This window comes from Paramormyrops kingsleyae, chromosome 1, assembly GCF_048594095.1.
Source record: "Paramormyrops kingsleyae isolate MSU_618 chromosome 1, PKINGS_0.4, whole genome shotgun sequence".
Taxonomy (NCBI): domain Eukaryota; kingdom Metazoa; phylum Chordata; class Actinopteri; order Osteoglossiformes; family Mormyridae; genus Paramormyrops; species Paramormyrops kingsleyae.
The window spans coordinates 76,819,299-76,834,118 of record NC_132797.1 but is presented as its reverse complement, the minus strand read 5'-3'; the positions used below and the strand labels follow the sequence as shown (position 1 = coordinate 76,834,118).

The window sequence follows — 14,820 nt, the reverse complement described above, 5'->3', positions numbered from 1 at the left end:
TCTGTCTGCAGGAGTTCATCAGGTTGGGCTGCCTCAGCAAGCTGTCTGGGAAGGGCCTCCAACAGCGCATGTTCTTCCTGGTGAGTTTAGCCATTCAGCTGCCACTATAATTATTTAGTTGTTAAATTACATAAATAGCTGTTTGTATCTATATACCATCCCGCCTTTTATAACGTCATACCCAGTGGTTAATGCTCAGCTTTGCTAGGTTTAGTGACCCTTATCTGTGATATCTGAGCAGTTTCACATGCTACATGCTGAGTATTGGGGGCTGTGGAAACCCAGAAGACTGTGTATCTGTGCCAGGCGGGCCTCGTGTGTGACTGTGCCACCGTCGGAGCAGAGCACGCTCTGTCAGCCTGCGCCCAGTGCCCAGTGCATCTGTGTATTATCCCTGTGACACAGTCACCCCTCACATACCCATCACTTACGCTGCCTCCAGTGGATAAGGACTAAACCATTCATTTATACACTTATTTTTTTGTCACCCCCCCCGGGCTTCAGTTCAACGACATCTTGTTGTACACAAGTCGTGGGATGACGGCCTCCAGTCAGTTCAAGGTGCATGGCCAGCTGCTTCTCTATGGCATGACAGTGAGTATTCTGCCCCCTGCTGGCAGCATCTTTGGCTGTAAACCATAGCAGTGGGTGTTCAGCCCTGGCATAGTGATGTCAGGGCAACAAGGGGAGTTTTTGTTGTTCGGTTACAGGCAGTGTCGCCGTTCATCGTCAGTCGCTTCCTTTATTTTGGTCTGTGGTGACGACATTTGGAACTAAGCTGCCCACGGATATGGCCCCGCAGCATCGCCGAGACTCCTTGAAGTTTGGCTGAAGCGTATGCTGAGTCGAGCACGCATACTGGGCCACTGTCTCACCGTGTGTGTCTCCACGAAACACAAAGGCCGCTTTTGTTCATCATTTTAGAGGAGAAAAGATTCTTGAATTCACTTCTTGTATGTACTGTAAAATGAGTCAGTGGGAAGTCTTTACTACTACAGCTACAGACATGAGTGCTTTAGAGACTTTTATTTTGAATAAGTGAAATAAGTGAAGCTGATTCCCATCTCCCGCTGTTTTCAGATCAGAGAGAGTGAGGACGAGTGGGGTGTTCCGCACTGCTTCACACTGTCCAGCCAGCGCCAGTCCGTGGTTGTGGCTGCCAGGTAGGATCAGGGCACCATCCCAGCACTGTGGAAGAAGGCCGTTGGCATGGTGACAGCACATGGCAGTACAGTCACACACAGAAATAAAAACAAGGGTTTCAAATATTAACTAGCCCAGGCCAAGAATAAAACTGCTGTTTATTGCAAAGAGCTGGTTCCCTGTTAAGTTTTCCTGTACAAAATTGTGGGTTCTATTTACATGTGGATTCAGTGTTCATCTTCTCCTGTAGCTCTTTATTAGAGATGGAGAGGTGGATGGAGGACATCAAGATGGCCATTGACTTGGCCAGGAAGTCCAATGGGCCTTCTTCAGAGCTTCTGGCTACCAGCCGGCCTGAGAGCAGTAAGTGAGAACCCCCGGACTGACATTCCTGTGGATCCATGAAATTCCTCTCCGAGATTGACAGCTCTGTAAATCATTTCCCTGTTTTATGATGGACCTGGATGTATCTCCACTTGCTCACACTGTACAGCAGAGAATGAATCCAGGTCTTTCACATTTCCAGAACCAGACTAAGACTCATTGCGCTGGGGCATGTAAACATGGTGAAGCATCAGGGCATGCCTCCCTACTCACTAATGTCTCCCTTTGCTGAACCTTCCAGAATGTCCCGAGGAGTCCACTCTGGACCAGGAGTCCGAGGACGACCTAAGCGCATCGCGTACTTCCCTTGAGAGACAGGCGCCCCACCGGGGGAACACCACGGTTGTGTGTTGGCACAGGAACACCAGCGTGTCCATGGTGGACTTCAGCTTGGCCGTAGAGGTACCTGCCTCTGCCCAGTCCTCTCTCTCTGAGTTCCATGCCTCTTCTGTCAGTGTGCATCTCACTCACATTTTCTTACAGCGAAGCAGGCCGTCCTACTCTGGACACTTTTCTCCTGCAGGAGTCAGGTGACATTCTCCAAGTAGCTCTTCTTCATTCTCACCCATTGGCCCCATTATGTGACTCCTGCTGGGGGGGCTGGCTTTATACCCCCAGTCCCTCCAGGCTCTCTGCTTCCCTCCTCCCTGTCTCGTACAAGCCTGCCCTCTCACATGTCCCAGGGCATCTGCTCACTCTTCATGGTTATTTAATGTAAAGGCGGGACACGAAATCAGAGGGTAGGGACTAAAAGGCAGGAACAGCTCCCCTGGGAAGAACGTTGGTTGGTGGTGAAAGAGAAGGTGAAAGGAGATATTACAGTTCACACATGCAGAATTATTAGGCAAATGCATGTTTTACTTGCATATTCTTTTGAGACCTATATATTCATTCCAATTAAGAATGAACTGTTTAAAAATAAAGTATGCTTAGTATTTTATTTGAGTACTTTTTGTTTTGGGTAAGGAAGGAATCCGTGGGTATTTCCCTGTGCAGAATTATTAAGCAAATTGTAATTACTATTTAAATGGTCCAAAAAAGGACCTTATGCAGACTGAACAAAAATGAAATACTAGTTTTTGAAAGTGTTTTGTAACCAACAGCCAAAGAGGACGTAAGGAGCATGTAGAGAGATGACACAATGTAACTGCTAGAGATTTGTGTCAAATTGAATAGGAGACTTCCAGAAACCCTTCAGCATCAAATACCACTATTTTTCAAAACTACAATATGAACGGAATCTACCAAAATACTAGGTGCAGTGTGTGACGTGACTTTGCTAAGATCACAAAGGCCCAAACACGAGCTCCACTCAATAAAGCACACAAGTTCATACAGCCGCAACGGGCACGGACACATCTAAAACCGATTTTACAAAGGCTTTATGGACAGTTAAGACGCAAGTGACTCTTGATGGAGCAGATGGATGGCCTTGTGGACGGACACATTCCAACACCGACAAGGTGACAGTGTGGGCTGCGGTTCGCCTGCAGGACCTTTCCTACTTGTAGATGGTGCAAATTCAATTCAATATTATTTGTATAGCGCATTTTCACAACATTACATCGTCTCAAAGCGCTTTACAGCATCCGCACCCAAAGCCCCCAGTGAGCAAGCCAGAGGTGACAGTGGCAAGGAAAAACTCCCGAGAAGGAAGAAACCTTGGGAGGGACCAGACTCAAAGGGGGAGCCCAGTCAAATGAGCAAGATGGCAAAGTCCCAATTCACACCATCCCAAGTTTAAGATTTGTGTCTCAAAACGGGGGGCAGGCAGGTGCTGGTGCTGCTTCTGATGGCAGATGAACAGTGGTACGGCAGCAGGGCAGAGAGGTCACAGGTCACAGGCAGAAGGGCGAGCAGGCGGTAGTGAAGGTAGGGAAGACGTCGCAGGCAGCAGGCTAGGCAGGATATCTTGATAGTTTGAGTTCTCCAGATAGCACAGCCCAGGATGGGTTAGGGGAAGTAAAATGTGCAATTAGCCAAAGTGGAGGAGACTAGAGGCAGTGCAGACAGGTGAGTGCAGTATGTAAATACTCACAGACTGACTGCCAGTTTTTAGAAGAAACCTTTTTCAAACAATGGTACAGGAAGAAGACAGTAGCTTTCAAAAAAGTTATGATATTCATGCAGGACGATGCCCCATCCCATACATCAAAGAATTCCATAGATTGGTCAAGAAAGGCTTGAAATGTGACCTGCCCCCTTCATCATCTGATTCCACCCCCATTGAGAACTGCTGGGTCTTACTGAAGTGTGAGATTTACCAAAATGGCGAGCAGTGCACTTGGCAGAGCAGTGTCTGGGAGGGGTCCTTGCTGCCCCAGCTCATACAGGACAGGATCAAATCAAAAACTTAGTTGGTTCAATTGACAACAGGCTCATGGTGGTCTTTGTGAAGAAAAGTGGCTAAAGTGCATAAAATTGCTGATAGTTTGCTGTTCTTTATATGGATTGAATAACTAAAACTGTTTTTAATTATTATTCATGTTGATGGTGAAGAAAAATTCTGATTGCCTAACAAATTAGCACACAAAAAAATCAACTGTTTCTCTTATTTTTGTTTATAACAGACTAATGTAATATTTTCTCAAAATAAATTTACTTTGATAAAAAAAAGAGCAAACTTCTGAATCCACTCATCACTCTAAGGACTAGGCCTTAGTACTTGCCTAACAATTCTGCATGCAGTGTAAAGAGAGAGGGTTTGAAGTGTGTGTGTCTGTGTGTGTTTGTGTGTGTCTGTGTCTGTGTGTCTGTGTCCATGTGTGTTTTCCCTGTGGTCCCATGCTCCCTCTACAGCAAACCTGGAGTACCTGGATCCTGCTCTCAAACAGCCTCCTGTCACTGTTTGTCTCGCCTGCTCAGTCTGTATCTCTCTCTCTCTCTCTCTCTCCCTCCCTCCCTCCCCTTCTGTCCATCTGTCTGCCGGACCGTCGGTCCGCTCGTGGTAGAGGACCCCAGTTCTGTCAGCACCTCAGTGGTGCCACTTTTTGGACCCAGCAGTGGTCAGGGTCCAGTGGCGCTCTCTCGGGTCGGCTGGTACAGAGTCAAAAGCCTCTCCTTTAGTGATACCTGCAGGAGTTTAGAGGTAAAGGCTCCGGAAGAGGGGAGCGGTCTTTTGCATGAGACCATGCCTCCACCCTCAAGCACTGAAGTGAAAATAAGGAGAACTCTTAATCATTTAACAGTACTGCATATCTAAAGGTTATAATGGGCGGAGCCACTAGGTGGCACTAGTTTAGTTCCAAAAAAATTTAGCTAATTCCTTCTTCGTAATCTAACCTGGACAAGATCCAGACTGTTTGCTGTACAACAGAGTACACATTAAATGGTATCTGAAATTGACAGAAATTGACCAGAACAGTCACTGCTAGTTTGATGTTCACATACAGCTCCTTCTGTAAGTGTAATACTTGTCTGGTTTGTTTCTGTCAACTTTTGATGTGAGATGACAGCCTTCACTGTTCCTGTTTTTTCATATACCGAACATCTAGCACTGACCTGTGTCAATAACAGTTATGTCTTTCTGCCCTTCCGCCAGAATCAGCTGTCAGGGAATTTGCTGAGGAAGTTCAAAAACAGCAACGGTTGGCAGAAGCTCTGGGTGGTCTTCACTAACTTTAGCCTTTTCTTCTACAAGACATACCAGGTAAAGAACTGCTTCACTCTGACCTCCACTGTTTAGGCCTGGAGTGAAGCGATGGCTTGGAAGGAAGGTGATGTTTGGGTCTAGAGACCTCAGTGTGGACATGCCCTGCGTGTAGCTGGTGTCCTCAGGTTCTGTGTTCCATGTGCTGCGACAACACAGGCTTTGACGTGTCATTGCAAAGGTATAACAAGTTATAACTGTAAGTTAGTGATAACTGAAAGGCGACATTCAACGATCACTTTTCAGACAGGGACACATTACAAACAGTGGCTGATGTGAGGAAGAATCAGTGAGCTAAGTTACCATTTGTGTCTCTGTAAGATGTTGTCAAAAATAAAATAATCTGTCTTCAGATGAGTTAATTTAGAAGCTCAGATGCTTTAATTTTGCCTAATTATATAAGAACCACTGGGAATTCTGTAATTATTTACTAATGAGAACAGTCTATCCTTAGTAATTAAAAGTTAACTTGACATTTATTAACAAGCCCTCTTAAAGCAGGGTTCCCCAATTCCAGTCCTGGAGGGCTAGAATCCAACCCAGTTTGCAAATTTCCCTGCTCAAAAACACACCTATATCAGCTGACTACCAGGTTTGGTGGGTGTGTCTAAGCAGGGAAATCTGCACACTGTGTGGCAGACTTGCCCTCCAGGACCGGAAGTGGGGGACCCTGTCTTGAAGGCATGTTTTCTTGCTAAGCTGGTGTTGGGGGTCACATTTTTGCCGGAACGTACTCTTCCCAGGATGACTACCCGCTGGCCAGCTTGCCGCTGCTGGGCTACTCAGTCACCATCCCCACGGAGTCAGAAAACATCCACAAGGACTATGTTTTCAAGCTGCATTTCAAATCCCATGTCTACTACTTCAGATCTGAGAGCGAGTACGCATTCGACAGGTAACGTGAATCTCCTATCCCGAACAACTATTAGCCATTTACCTTTGTATTCAGGTTGATTTACGCTAATTAATGCCCGTCCTGGGGTATGAACCTGCAATCTAATGGCCACAAGCTTATCATAATGAAAAATACCCATGTGCAAAAATCAGAAGCCTAACAAAACACATTTTCTTAAAAACTGCTTTATAAAATAAACTTAAAACCACACAATTAAACACTCAACACAACGAACAGAAGCCTATTTTTACACTGGCTTCAGTGAACGATTTTGTTTTAAATGGAGGTACATGAATTGTTGTCAGCAAGGCAAATATTTTGGTGTCATCAAGATACAAACTTATCTTGCTTTTTATTCACAGTTAACGGTGTCAGTTAGCTAGACTAAGTATCAAATTTAAATTGTTAAAATAGCAATATAAAGTAATTCATACAAATGACCATCGTCAATAGATAACTAGTATAAATACTTGTTAAATAGACGACTCCATAAAACATGTTTTATTTGGTCAATTAGATGTCAGACACAATCAGCAGACAGAGGAGAATGGCTGTGAGAAGTCACAATGGTCAGAAGGTGGACGCACAGTGCAGGGAGAGCGGCGTCACGCGGCTGCGCAGTGCTAGCAGTCAGCTGCGCAGTGCTAGCAGTCAGCTGCATTACCTGCTTAGCTTCAGCGGTCCGGAGGCCATCCTCACCTTGGCTCTCTTCCTTTCTCCTGCATATCTGCCGGCCCGTTTCTGCCTCGCAGGTGGATGGAGGTCATCCGCAGCGCCACCAACCCGCCCAGCCGCAGCCGCAGCCGCAATCAGAACCGCAAGGACCTTCAGCCCCACTGACCCAGGGAGAATATGGCCATCCCAGTGGTCCCACCTTTCCCCGCCCCCACCCTGTATCCCGGCTGTGCAGGCTCACTGCATCCCTTCCCTCCCATTCGGGAGCTGCCTCCAACTCACATCGGCCTCCGTGCACAATATCTGTGCTTTTAAATGCTTTAAAAGGTCACATGACTGCTGGTTTTGATGACATCACAGACTCTTTTTACTGCGTTTTTACAGAGCTCTGGACCATCTCTTTTCTAGCTAGTCATTTTATACGATTTTTTAAACAGGTCTGTGGGCCACTGCCTCACTCTGATTTTTACGTCACCCAGTTTTCGGTTTAGTCTTAGGGAGAAGGTTTGTTGTTATGCTTTTTTTATGCATTATTTTGGGAGGAAGACAGATTTTGAATCCAACTGGTTCAGTAACACACTGAGTGTCAAAAATAGTTTCACCAATGTATCAGAGTCTTTCTAAAGCCATTTTTATATGTTGATCATTCATGATTTGTAAAAAAAAAAAAACAAAAAAAAAAGACAGAGAGAGAAATAAATAAATTATATAAAATCAACATACTTTAAAACATATATGGTAGGAACCTAAAAGTTTAACCAAGATATCCTTGGATGATATAAAAGAGTTTATGGATAAAGTTGGCTTTCCACACCAATGGCAGTAGATTTATTAGGAGGGAATGAGGCCTTTCCCCGATACACTTCCATGGCTAAGCATTGCTCATCATGAAAGCTTATTCAAGTGCTAGTGCTGGCACTTCCATGTAGATTTTTTCCTGCTCCTGATTCTAAGGGACATTGCTGGCCGCCTGGCCCATATTTCATTCTCAGTTGAAATATATTTTACAGCCAACCATTAATTCGAATTTGATTAAAAAATTAACGGAAGCTGTTATGGTGTTGTGTAAGACGCGCTAAAACGAAAAAGATAAATCTCTCAGCCCAGCCGACTCTCACCACCCTCAAAGCTCGGACCGCCTGCCATTCGGAAAGGAGTCCCACAACTGGTTTTAACGGACGATGGAAATGATGTGATATCAGTCTTCGCTGGGGGGTGAGGAGCAGGAGATGGCTCTGTGACAGCAAAAGCAATAAAACCACAGGTCTAGGCATGGTGTGTCGCTGTCTTCTTTGGGAACGAGGACGGGCGTATGCTGGGCGGCTCCGCGCGACGCGATGCCAATTCTATCACGTGACATACGAGTATTAGGGTGTCGCAAAAGACATTGCCAGCAGATGGCAGCGTTTCTTTAACTTGCTCTATAATATTTGATAGTTTTATTTATATCTGTCATTCACGTGAGGAAATCCGAAGGGAATGTGAACATTTTCATTTAAAATGACGATTTATGCACTGCAAAGAGATATAAATCCACAGTATAGCACGGTGTAGTTGTGGTTCTTTTATTCTTCAGGGACTAATATCTGTAACGAAAGGCATTTGTTTCGCTGCAGGTAAATGTTTCATACGCTGTCAAACTCCTCAAATTATTAAACCTTGGGGAATTATTAGTATTGTCACAATACTGTGTAGTGCACCTTGCCATCGATATGTTGAAGTATTAACCTTGGCTTGGCTTTCTTAGGCAGCCTAGTGTAAAATAATAATAATAAACTTCCGTAAATACAGTGATTATCATTCACGCTGTAATTGTACAGCTCCCGGCTTACAAAACTCCGTGTCAGGGTACGTGTTTGCTGCAGGTATACGAAAGCATCCATGTGACTGCCTGCGCGATGGGCGTCTTTCTCAGCACCGCTGCCGAGCGAAACGCCGAATTGGGAGTTTCTCTGTTCTGCGTTTCACACAGCGGGCCGGACAGACGGCGTGAATGCTGGCGTAGCATGGATACGCGGGACGGAGCTGTAGACTGCTGCTGACAGCGCAGGGGAGCTTGCTGGTGTGAAACACTGCAGTGGACTACCGAAGTGTCGCTCTATAGTCATTCTGCAGTAGGCTATTTATTTATTTTATTATTATTGTTATGCGGAAAACGGAGAGAGGGGATTCGTGTTACAAAATGATCGTTCATCGGATCTAAGGAGCGCCTTGTTAGCCGGGACGCGAGGGGTAGGAATGAGGAGCCGGCTCACGTTTTATGCTGGAAACTGTATTTCTTTTGAAGTTTTATCATTCGTCGAGTGAGTTCATGAAAGGTCTGGCTTGGAAATGTCGCATGCAACTCAGCCGGAGACGAGGAAGTTTACTCGGGGTCTGAGCAAGCCGGGGACAGCGGCCGAGCTAAGGCAAAGCGTCTCGGAGGTCGTCAGGACGTCCGTGCTCGTAGTAAGTATAAATATTTAATTTCAGCGATGGTTTTATGCTGCAGATTGCAGTCCCCCTTTCAGATCGCAAAATGATTACACTGTAACACTTTACATTTGTGTATCTGTTAAAAGATGACTAAAGGTGAATGATTGCAGTTAATCACGTAGGCTGTAAGCGGGCAAATTATGTAGGCTGCAACTTGGTTATTTAGTATCAACTTTCAGTTTGAGGTGTTGTTACTGTAGTAACCGGTCAGAAGTGATAAAGTGAAGGTTTCCTCTTTGGTAGCTGTAACTACATATTTGTTAACTTAATTGCCTGATAAAATTCATTGGCGGCTCGGAATCTGAGATATGAATAGGACTTTCAAAAAGTAAATCATTAATGAAAAATAAAACTTCGTGGCTTAATTCCTGTGCCTGTTTGCATATCGCGCGATTTTAAGTGGCCTCGATTTAAATGGCTCGTAAAACGTTTCTGTTATATCGGCCGTTTGCTATGAACAGACTGTTTCGAGGTTATGATTCCTGAAGGTATTAGCCCGTAACACATAAGCCGTAACAAATGAAAACAGTCTTTTCCAGTACTTGATATGATATGACCATCATATAAAGCTCAAACCTTTCAGACATATTCAGGGATTGTCTGGATCACGTTTGTTTCTTGAATTGGTGTCGGCTTGCTGTTATTTTGCAGTTGAGCTTGTACGTTCTTATCGCTAATACTGACGCTTGTTTAACCCCCTCTGCGTTTTTATAGCGATTGTCCTTTACGCGACCGGAGAGAAGTAGCCTATGTGTTAAGAGACGTCAGATTCGAATCAGGTGCTGAAGTCCAGATTATATGCCATGAAGCCGCTCTGTGTATCACTGCGCATCAGAAATTACGGCTTTGCAGCGCGGCTCTGGCACTGTCAGGCTCCTTCCTTTCGGACTACTTTCAACATTGAAGAAGAGTCCTGTGCATACAGTTTCCCATCACCTTGGTTTATTGCTGAGATATGGTTTATCTGAGGAATTAAAAACGGAGCAAGGGAAGTGTGATTTGTTTTATTCTGTCTTCTAGCAAGATGTTCTCTTTCGTTGGTATTGGAGGTCTGGGGTATTGCATTGGCCAGCCTGTGTCACGAGGGTTATTTATCATCAGGATGTCAGTCATGATGTTCACCAAATGTGTCCATTTTTACGGAGGTAGTAAAAATAAATCATTAATCGAACAGCACCAGATGCTAAACTGCCAAAGCTCATGCTGAAGACTCAAGTCACGGTGAAGCAGCGGGCCTTCGATCGCTGCCTGGCGTCTGTCTCCTGGCAGGAAATGCAGTCCAAAGACATTCTCTTAGGAACTGGGAACTGGAGGTTGCACAAGTGCTAGTGGGTGTAAATTTAACCTTATAAATTTTTCAAAAGCTCAAGAGTCAAGAAAAATGAGGGAGAGATGTGGTGCTAGTTATTGTTTGGCAGTGTCCAGGGGCGACGTTCCTAGAGGTGTTGCTAAGAAACCGAAATGGACACCATCCAGGAAGTGGCATCCAAGACTTGAGACCCTAGAGGGATGGCCACACCTTTCCACAATGTATTCATGTCCATGTGGAGCTGCCAAGCCCTCTGGAAGGGTGGAGGTGAGGAATCTGAGGGACACCGTGGGGACGAAGGCTGACTTAGATGCTGGGATTGAGGCTAGGCTTCTAAAATATCATACTGTACATTTACCAGGGATAGTCTGGTTACACTGGAGGTTTTATTGAAACATGGTAGCATAGTGTTTATCAGCTTAACCTTCTGACATGAAGGTCCGGGGTACACGTCTCAGGAGACCCTGCCTTTATAGCCCTAATTTAGTTATTTTGCTGTATGAATGAGAAAAAATATTGTTCGGTACTTTGCTGGAGGGGTGTGTTACAAAGTCTTGTTTCTATGCTAATAACTTCCAGCAGATAAGCTTCAACATGTCCAGACTCAGGGAAGAATTGCGATTTATAAGAGAAACTATTGAATGAAAACAATATCTGAGAGAACATTTATTTTTTTCTGATCCCACAGTGGGACAAGAATGTGAGTGTAACAAGGACTTTGGTGCGACTTGTAATTTATTCCTACATGAAACATGTAAATTTCTACCAGGGAAAACAAGGGTCTCATTGAGCAACATAAAGGAGATTTGTGGTGGACGCCGTGCGTTTTTTCAGTATTAAGTTATAAAAACACTGATGTATTTTAATACCTTGCCAGTCACAAATATGCCACCACCAAAACTTTAATGTGGAGTGTCTTTGGTGTCTGTTGTGCTGTTGGAAAAGGGTAGAAAGATTTTTCTATTTTCTGTTACAAGCATTTGTGTTTCCCTTGCCTAGCCTAGCAGCTCACATCTGAACCGTGTAACGGTAAACCCAAACATTTTTGGCTCAGTGTGGCATGCTGACTGGGAAGCCATGAGACACTGGTGCCAGAGCCCTTTACCAAGGCCTTCCGGGCCCAGCTCAGCAAACGTTTCTCCATCTGGAGCCTTTCTTTGGTTTAGCTCCACCCTTAGCTTAGCTTAGCTTTTTCTCAGCCATTGTGAAGGCAGAGCTCCCGTGGGTAATGATGTAGAGTTTAAGCGGGGTTCATTTACCATACATGAGTTTGCTACGATGGTGAATTGAGATGACACTGACCTTTTTCCTGAGCTGGGGGGCCTTCAGCAGGTTGATTCTGTGTTGACAGAAGTTCCATCCTCTGTTAGTGCCACTCACTCTAAAAATTAGGGTTTGAACTGAAACACCATTTAGAGGAACGTGGTGCCTAAGTTTGTCTCAGCAGGGAGACTCAGGTATCAGTGCTGTGTGCCTCTGATCGCTGTCCCCTAGTTAACTCTGTAAGCTATGCATTGCTGTACTCTGTCTCCTAGTAACCCCAACAGAGATGCCATTTTCAAATACTGGAAATGCTGTTTGGTTTATTTTCTGCCTGACACAGCCGCCCAAGTTTATTAATGTCTTTTTTCATTCTCTGAGGAGGCCATTTTGCCTTTCGTGCTTGTCTTTACTTGCCTGCACCTACTTACCATTTAGTGTCCTGGTGACCCCCTCCCCTTCTCTCCCAAACCCATTACTCCCAAACAGGAAACTTATCACACCTCAATCATCCTCTCACTTACATCTCCATGCTGACTTTTTCCTCACAGCTGACTAACTGGAGGCTGCCTTCCGGTAGCCAGGTGTCCATTGCATTGTGGGTAAACATCATCCCTGCCACCCTGACTGTATGTGTGACTTGTTAACCCTTTAGCAGTATATGTTTGTCACCTTGTCCCTTTAAACCATCCTTCCCACTGTCATAAAAGGATGTCATTTCTGAGGACCGGATTTTATTTCCGTAAGCGGGTCGTCTCGTGGTGTGCCCCGATGGGCAGGCCGAGGCTTCTGGGAGCAGGCGCTGGGCAGTGCGTCTTTGTTTATTGTCTCCAGCACGCCATCCCCCCCTCCCCTGCAGCTGTGATTCTCCTCTGTTTCTCTGCGTTCAGATACTACCCACTGTGAATACCACAGAGCACTGTAAAGGGCCTGCCGTAAGCCTGCAGTTTGCCGCGGGCTTTACGGCCCAGTCAGCCCAGAAACAAAGCAGCAGGGGGGTAACATTTTCTCTTTCTTGACGCCCCATGGCAGATTAGAGCCAGCTGTTTTCTGCTTATACCTACAGTTTGAGTTTTGCTTGAACAAAAAGCTTTGTTTAGGATTTCTGCCCCCAAAATGCATGCAGCATCATGGTGTTTGTCCTTCTAATGACCGGACAGAGAGTGTCTTCATAATGAGTGATGTTTACACAAGGTTTGCAGCGTGGGGTGGGTGTGGGCGGGGAGATGTGTCAGATAATGGTTACGGTTAGCTGTGTATAGTGGTCAATACCCTGTGCTTTGTGTAAACCTGGGCTGTCCTGCCTGGGGCTGCTCACCGCACCCCTAATCAGTGGGTTAACCCTTATGCTGAACCCTAATGCTGAAGGGTATGTCAGGCCGACTGTGTGCGAGGCCGCATGTTACATTGCCAGGAACGAAAGGACTCCTCAGAGACCCCAACCCTTCTGTGCCCCCCTTGTACCTCGCAGTGCCAGTCAAATCACACAGCCACCCCCAATCCCCCCCCCCCCCCCATCTGACGAATCTTAATTAAGCTCCCGCACTGCAGCTATTGCCACACTATGCATTTGACTGAATTTCTTAAAAGGTCATATTAAATTCATTTTATGGAATGCTTCTTAAAAAGAGACTATTCAACCTAATTAACTTTAGCATCCATGTACTCATTGTTTTGTTTGTGCCGTGATCATAAAACCGTACTTTTGATACTTCAAAAAAGTAAGTACAGTACTTCTTGTGTTGGTTTTCCACTGGTGTAAAAACTGGTACTGGTGCTGAATGACACAACACGAGGCGGGTATTTTGTACTGAATTCAAAAATGGCTATAGTGTAATATAGGGCTGGACAATGTGTGATATTACTACCAACATCACATGTTTATGCACATAAAGTTCTCACATTGCAAGGACCTGGAAAATCAGTGGAGTTGAGCTTTTTATACTCAATATAATCATTTTCAAACTTCCTGTTTAAAATATTCCTAGATTTTTCCAGTATCTTGCAGCCGTAGTATATTATAGCAAATACTTTATTTCTTGTCATGCTGACCACATCTTGTTGAATCTGTTATTCCGACCAAATCTCAATTAAATCTAGGGTCTCTTCATTTGTCCATGCATCCATTGTTTTTTGCTTTTTATTTGTCCATGCACTTTTTTTTTCTTTGTTTGTTGCTGTTTTCTCAGTTCGTAACTACGCTTTTTCAGGATGGTGGATGTATTTAGTCTTTGCCAGGCAGGTTGTTTGCATAACCAATCAACAATAAGCATGTTTGCAAGTCCCACCTCACGGTACCAAAGTACAGAAAAAGTTCCCCAGCTGCTTTGATACTTTTGGTTCCTGGAACCTGAGCAGAAATCAATGGAAAAGGGAAAGTACCAAATTTTTAGTACCAAAAGTACCGCAAGTGGTGTGGTGGAAAAGCACCCAAATCAGCTGGTCTCCTTTCCTGTATGTAACCATACTAATCTGGACATTCCATCTATAGCCCACTTTATAAACTCCATCCATCCATCCATTTCACATACTCGCTTGTCTTATGTAGGGTCACTGGGCCTGGAGCCTTTCTGTGCTATACAAAAATCACATAAGTCAAAAACGTGTTTCTGGCAATAACGTGCGTTTTCTGATAAAAACTCTTAACATACCAGTGAAGCATTGCTTCATCATAAAATGTCTCTTGTAGAACCTTTTAGCTGTCTGTTCATTAACAGTATACCTTAGTCTGGGTAAAAGGCACAGAGAAGTGGATACTGAGCTTTTTGTAGGAGGTTCTAGAAGGCTCCAAAATCCTAAATTCAACATATGAACGAGAAGGAATGCCTAGGTTACTGACCCAATGTTTATCGCGAATTGCACAGGTGGATTCAGGAATATCGACAGCCAGGGCGATTCTCCACACGCCTAAGCAGGTAAGACTTTCCCTTTCAAATTCCGACTCTCTGGACTAAACTCGCATGTGTCCCCAGTATTTGACAATCAGACGATCTAGAAGTAATTATGCAGCCTATACTTGGGCTGCCCTTC

At 44.8% G+C, this 14,820-nt stretch overlaps 2 protein-coding genes across 6 annotated transcripts in view; both read left to right on the top strand.

Moving 5' to 3' along the window:
• The window catches only part of LOC111859665 (FERM, ARHGEF and pleckstrin domain-containing protein 1-like), a 59,303-nt gene extending 51,284 nt beyond the window's left edge, over positions 1–8,019 (top strand). For all 4 annotated transcript variants that reach the window (XM_023842555.2, XM_023842553.2, XM_023842556.2 and 1 more), the window contains 8 exons: positions 12–80; positions 505–594; positions 1,081–1,163; positions 1,394–1,506; positions 1,769–1,929; positions 5,069–5,176; positions 5,920–6,071; positions 6,824–8,019. In XM_023842555.2, the coding sequence (XP_023698323.2) occupies positions 12–80; positions 505–594; positions 1,081–1,163; positions 1,394–1,506; positions 1,769–1,929; positions 5,069–5,176; positions 5,920–6,071; positions 6,824–6,911 (864 nt within the window). In that variant the 3' untranslated portion in view covers positions 6,912–8,019. The remainder of the gene's footprint in view (positions 1–11; positions 81–504; positions 595–1,080; positions 1,164–1,393; positions 1,507–1,768; positions 1,930–5,068; positions 5,177–5,919; positions 6,072–6,823) is intronic.
• A 647-nt stretch (positions 8,020–8,666) lies between these two features.
• The window catches only part of LOC111859664 (dedicator of cytokinesis protein 9), an 86,029-nt gene continuing 79,875 nt past the window's right edge, over positions 8,667–14,820 (top strand). Inside the window, exons 1-2 of one of the 2 annotated variants that reach the window (XM_072699971.1) lie at positions 8,667–9,194; positions 14,655–14,705. In XM_072699971.1, the coding sequence (XP_072556072.1) occupies positions 9,078–9,194; positions 14,655–14,705 (168 nt within the window). In that variant the 5' untranslated portion in view covers positions 8,667–9,077. The remainder of the gene's footprint in view (positions 9,195–14,654; positions 14,706–14,820) is intronic. The other variant, XM_023842548.2, reaches the window with a different exon arrangement.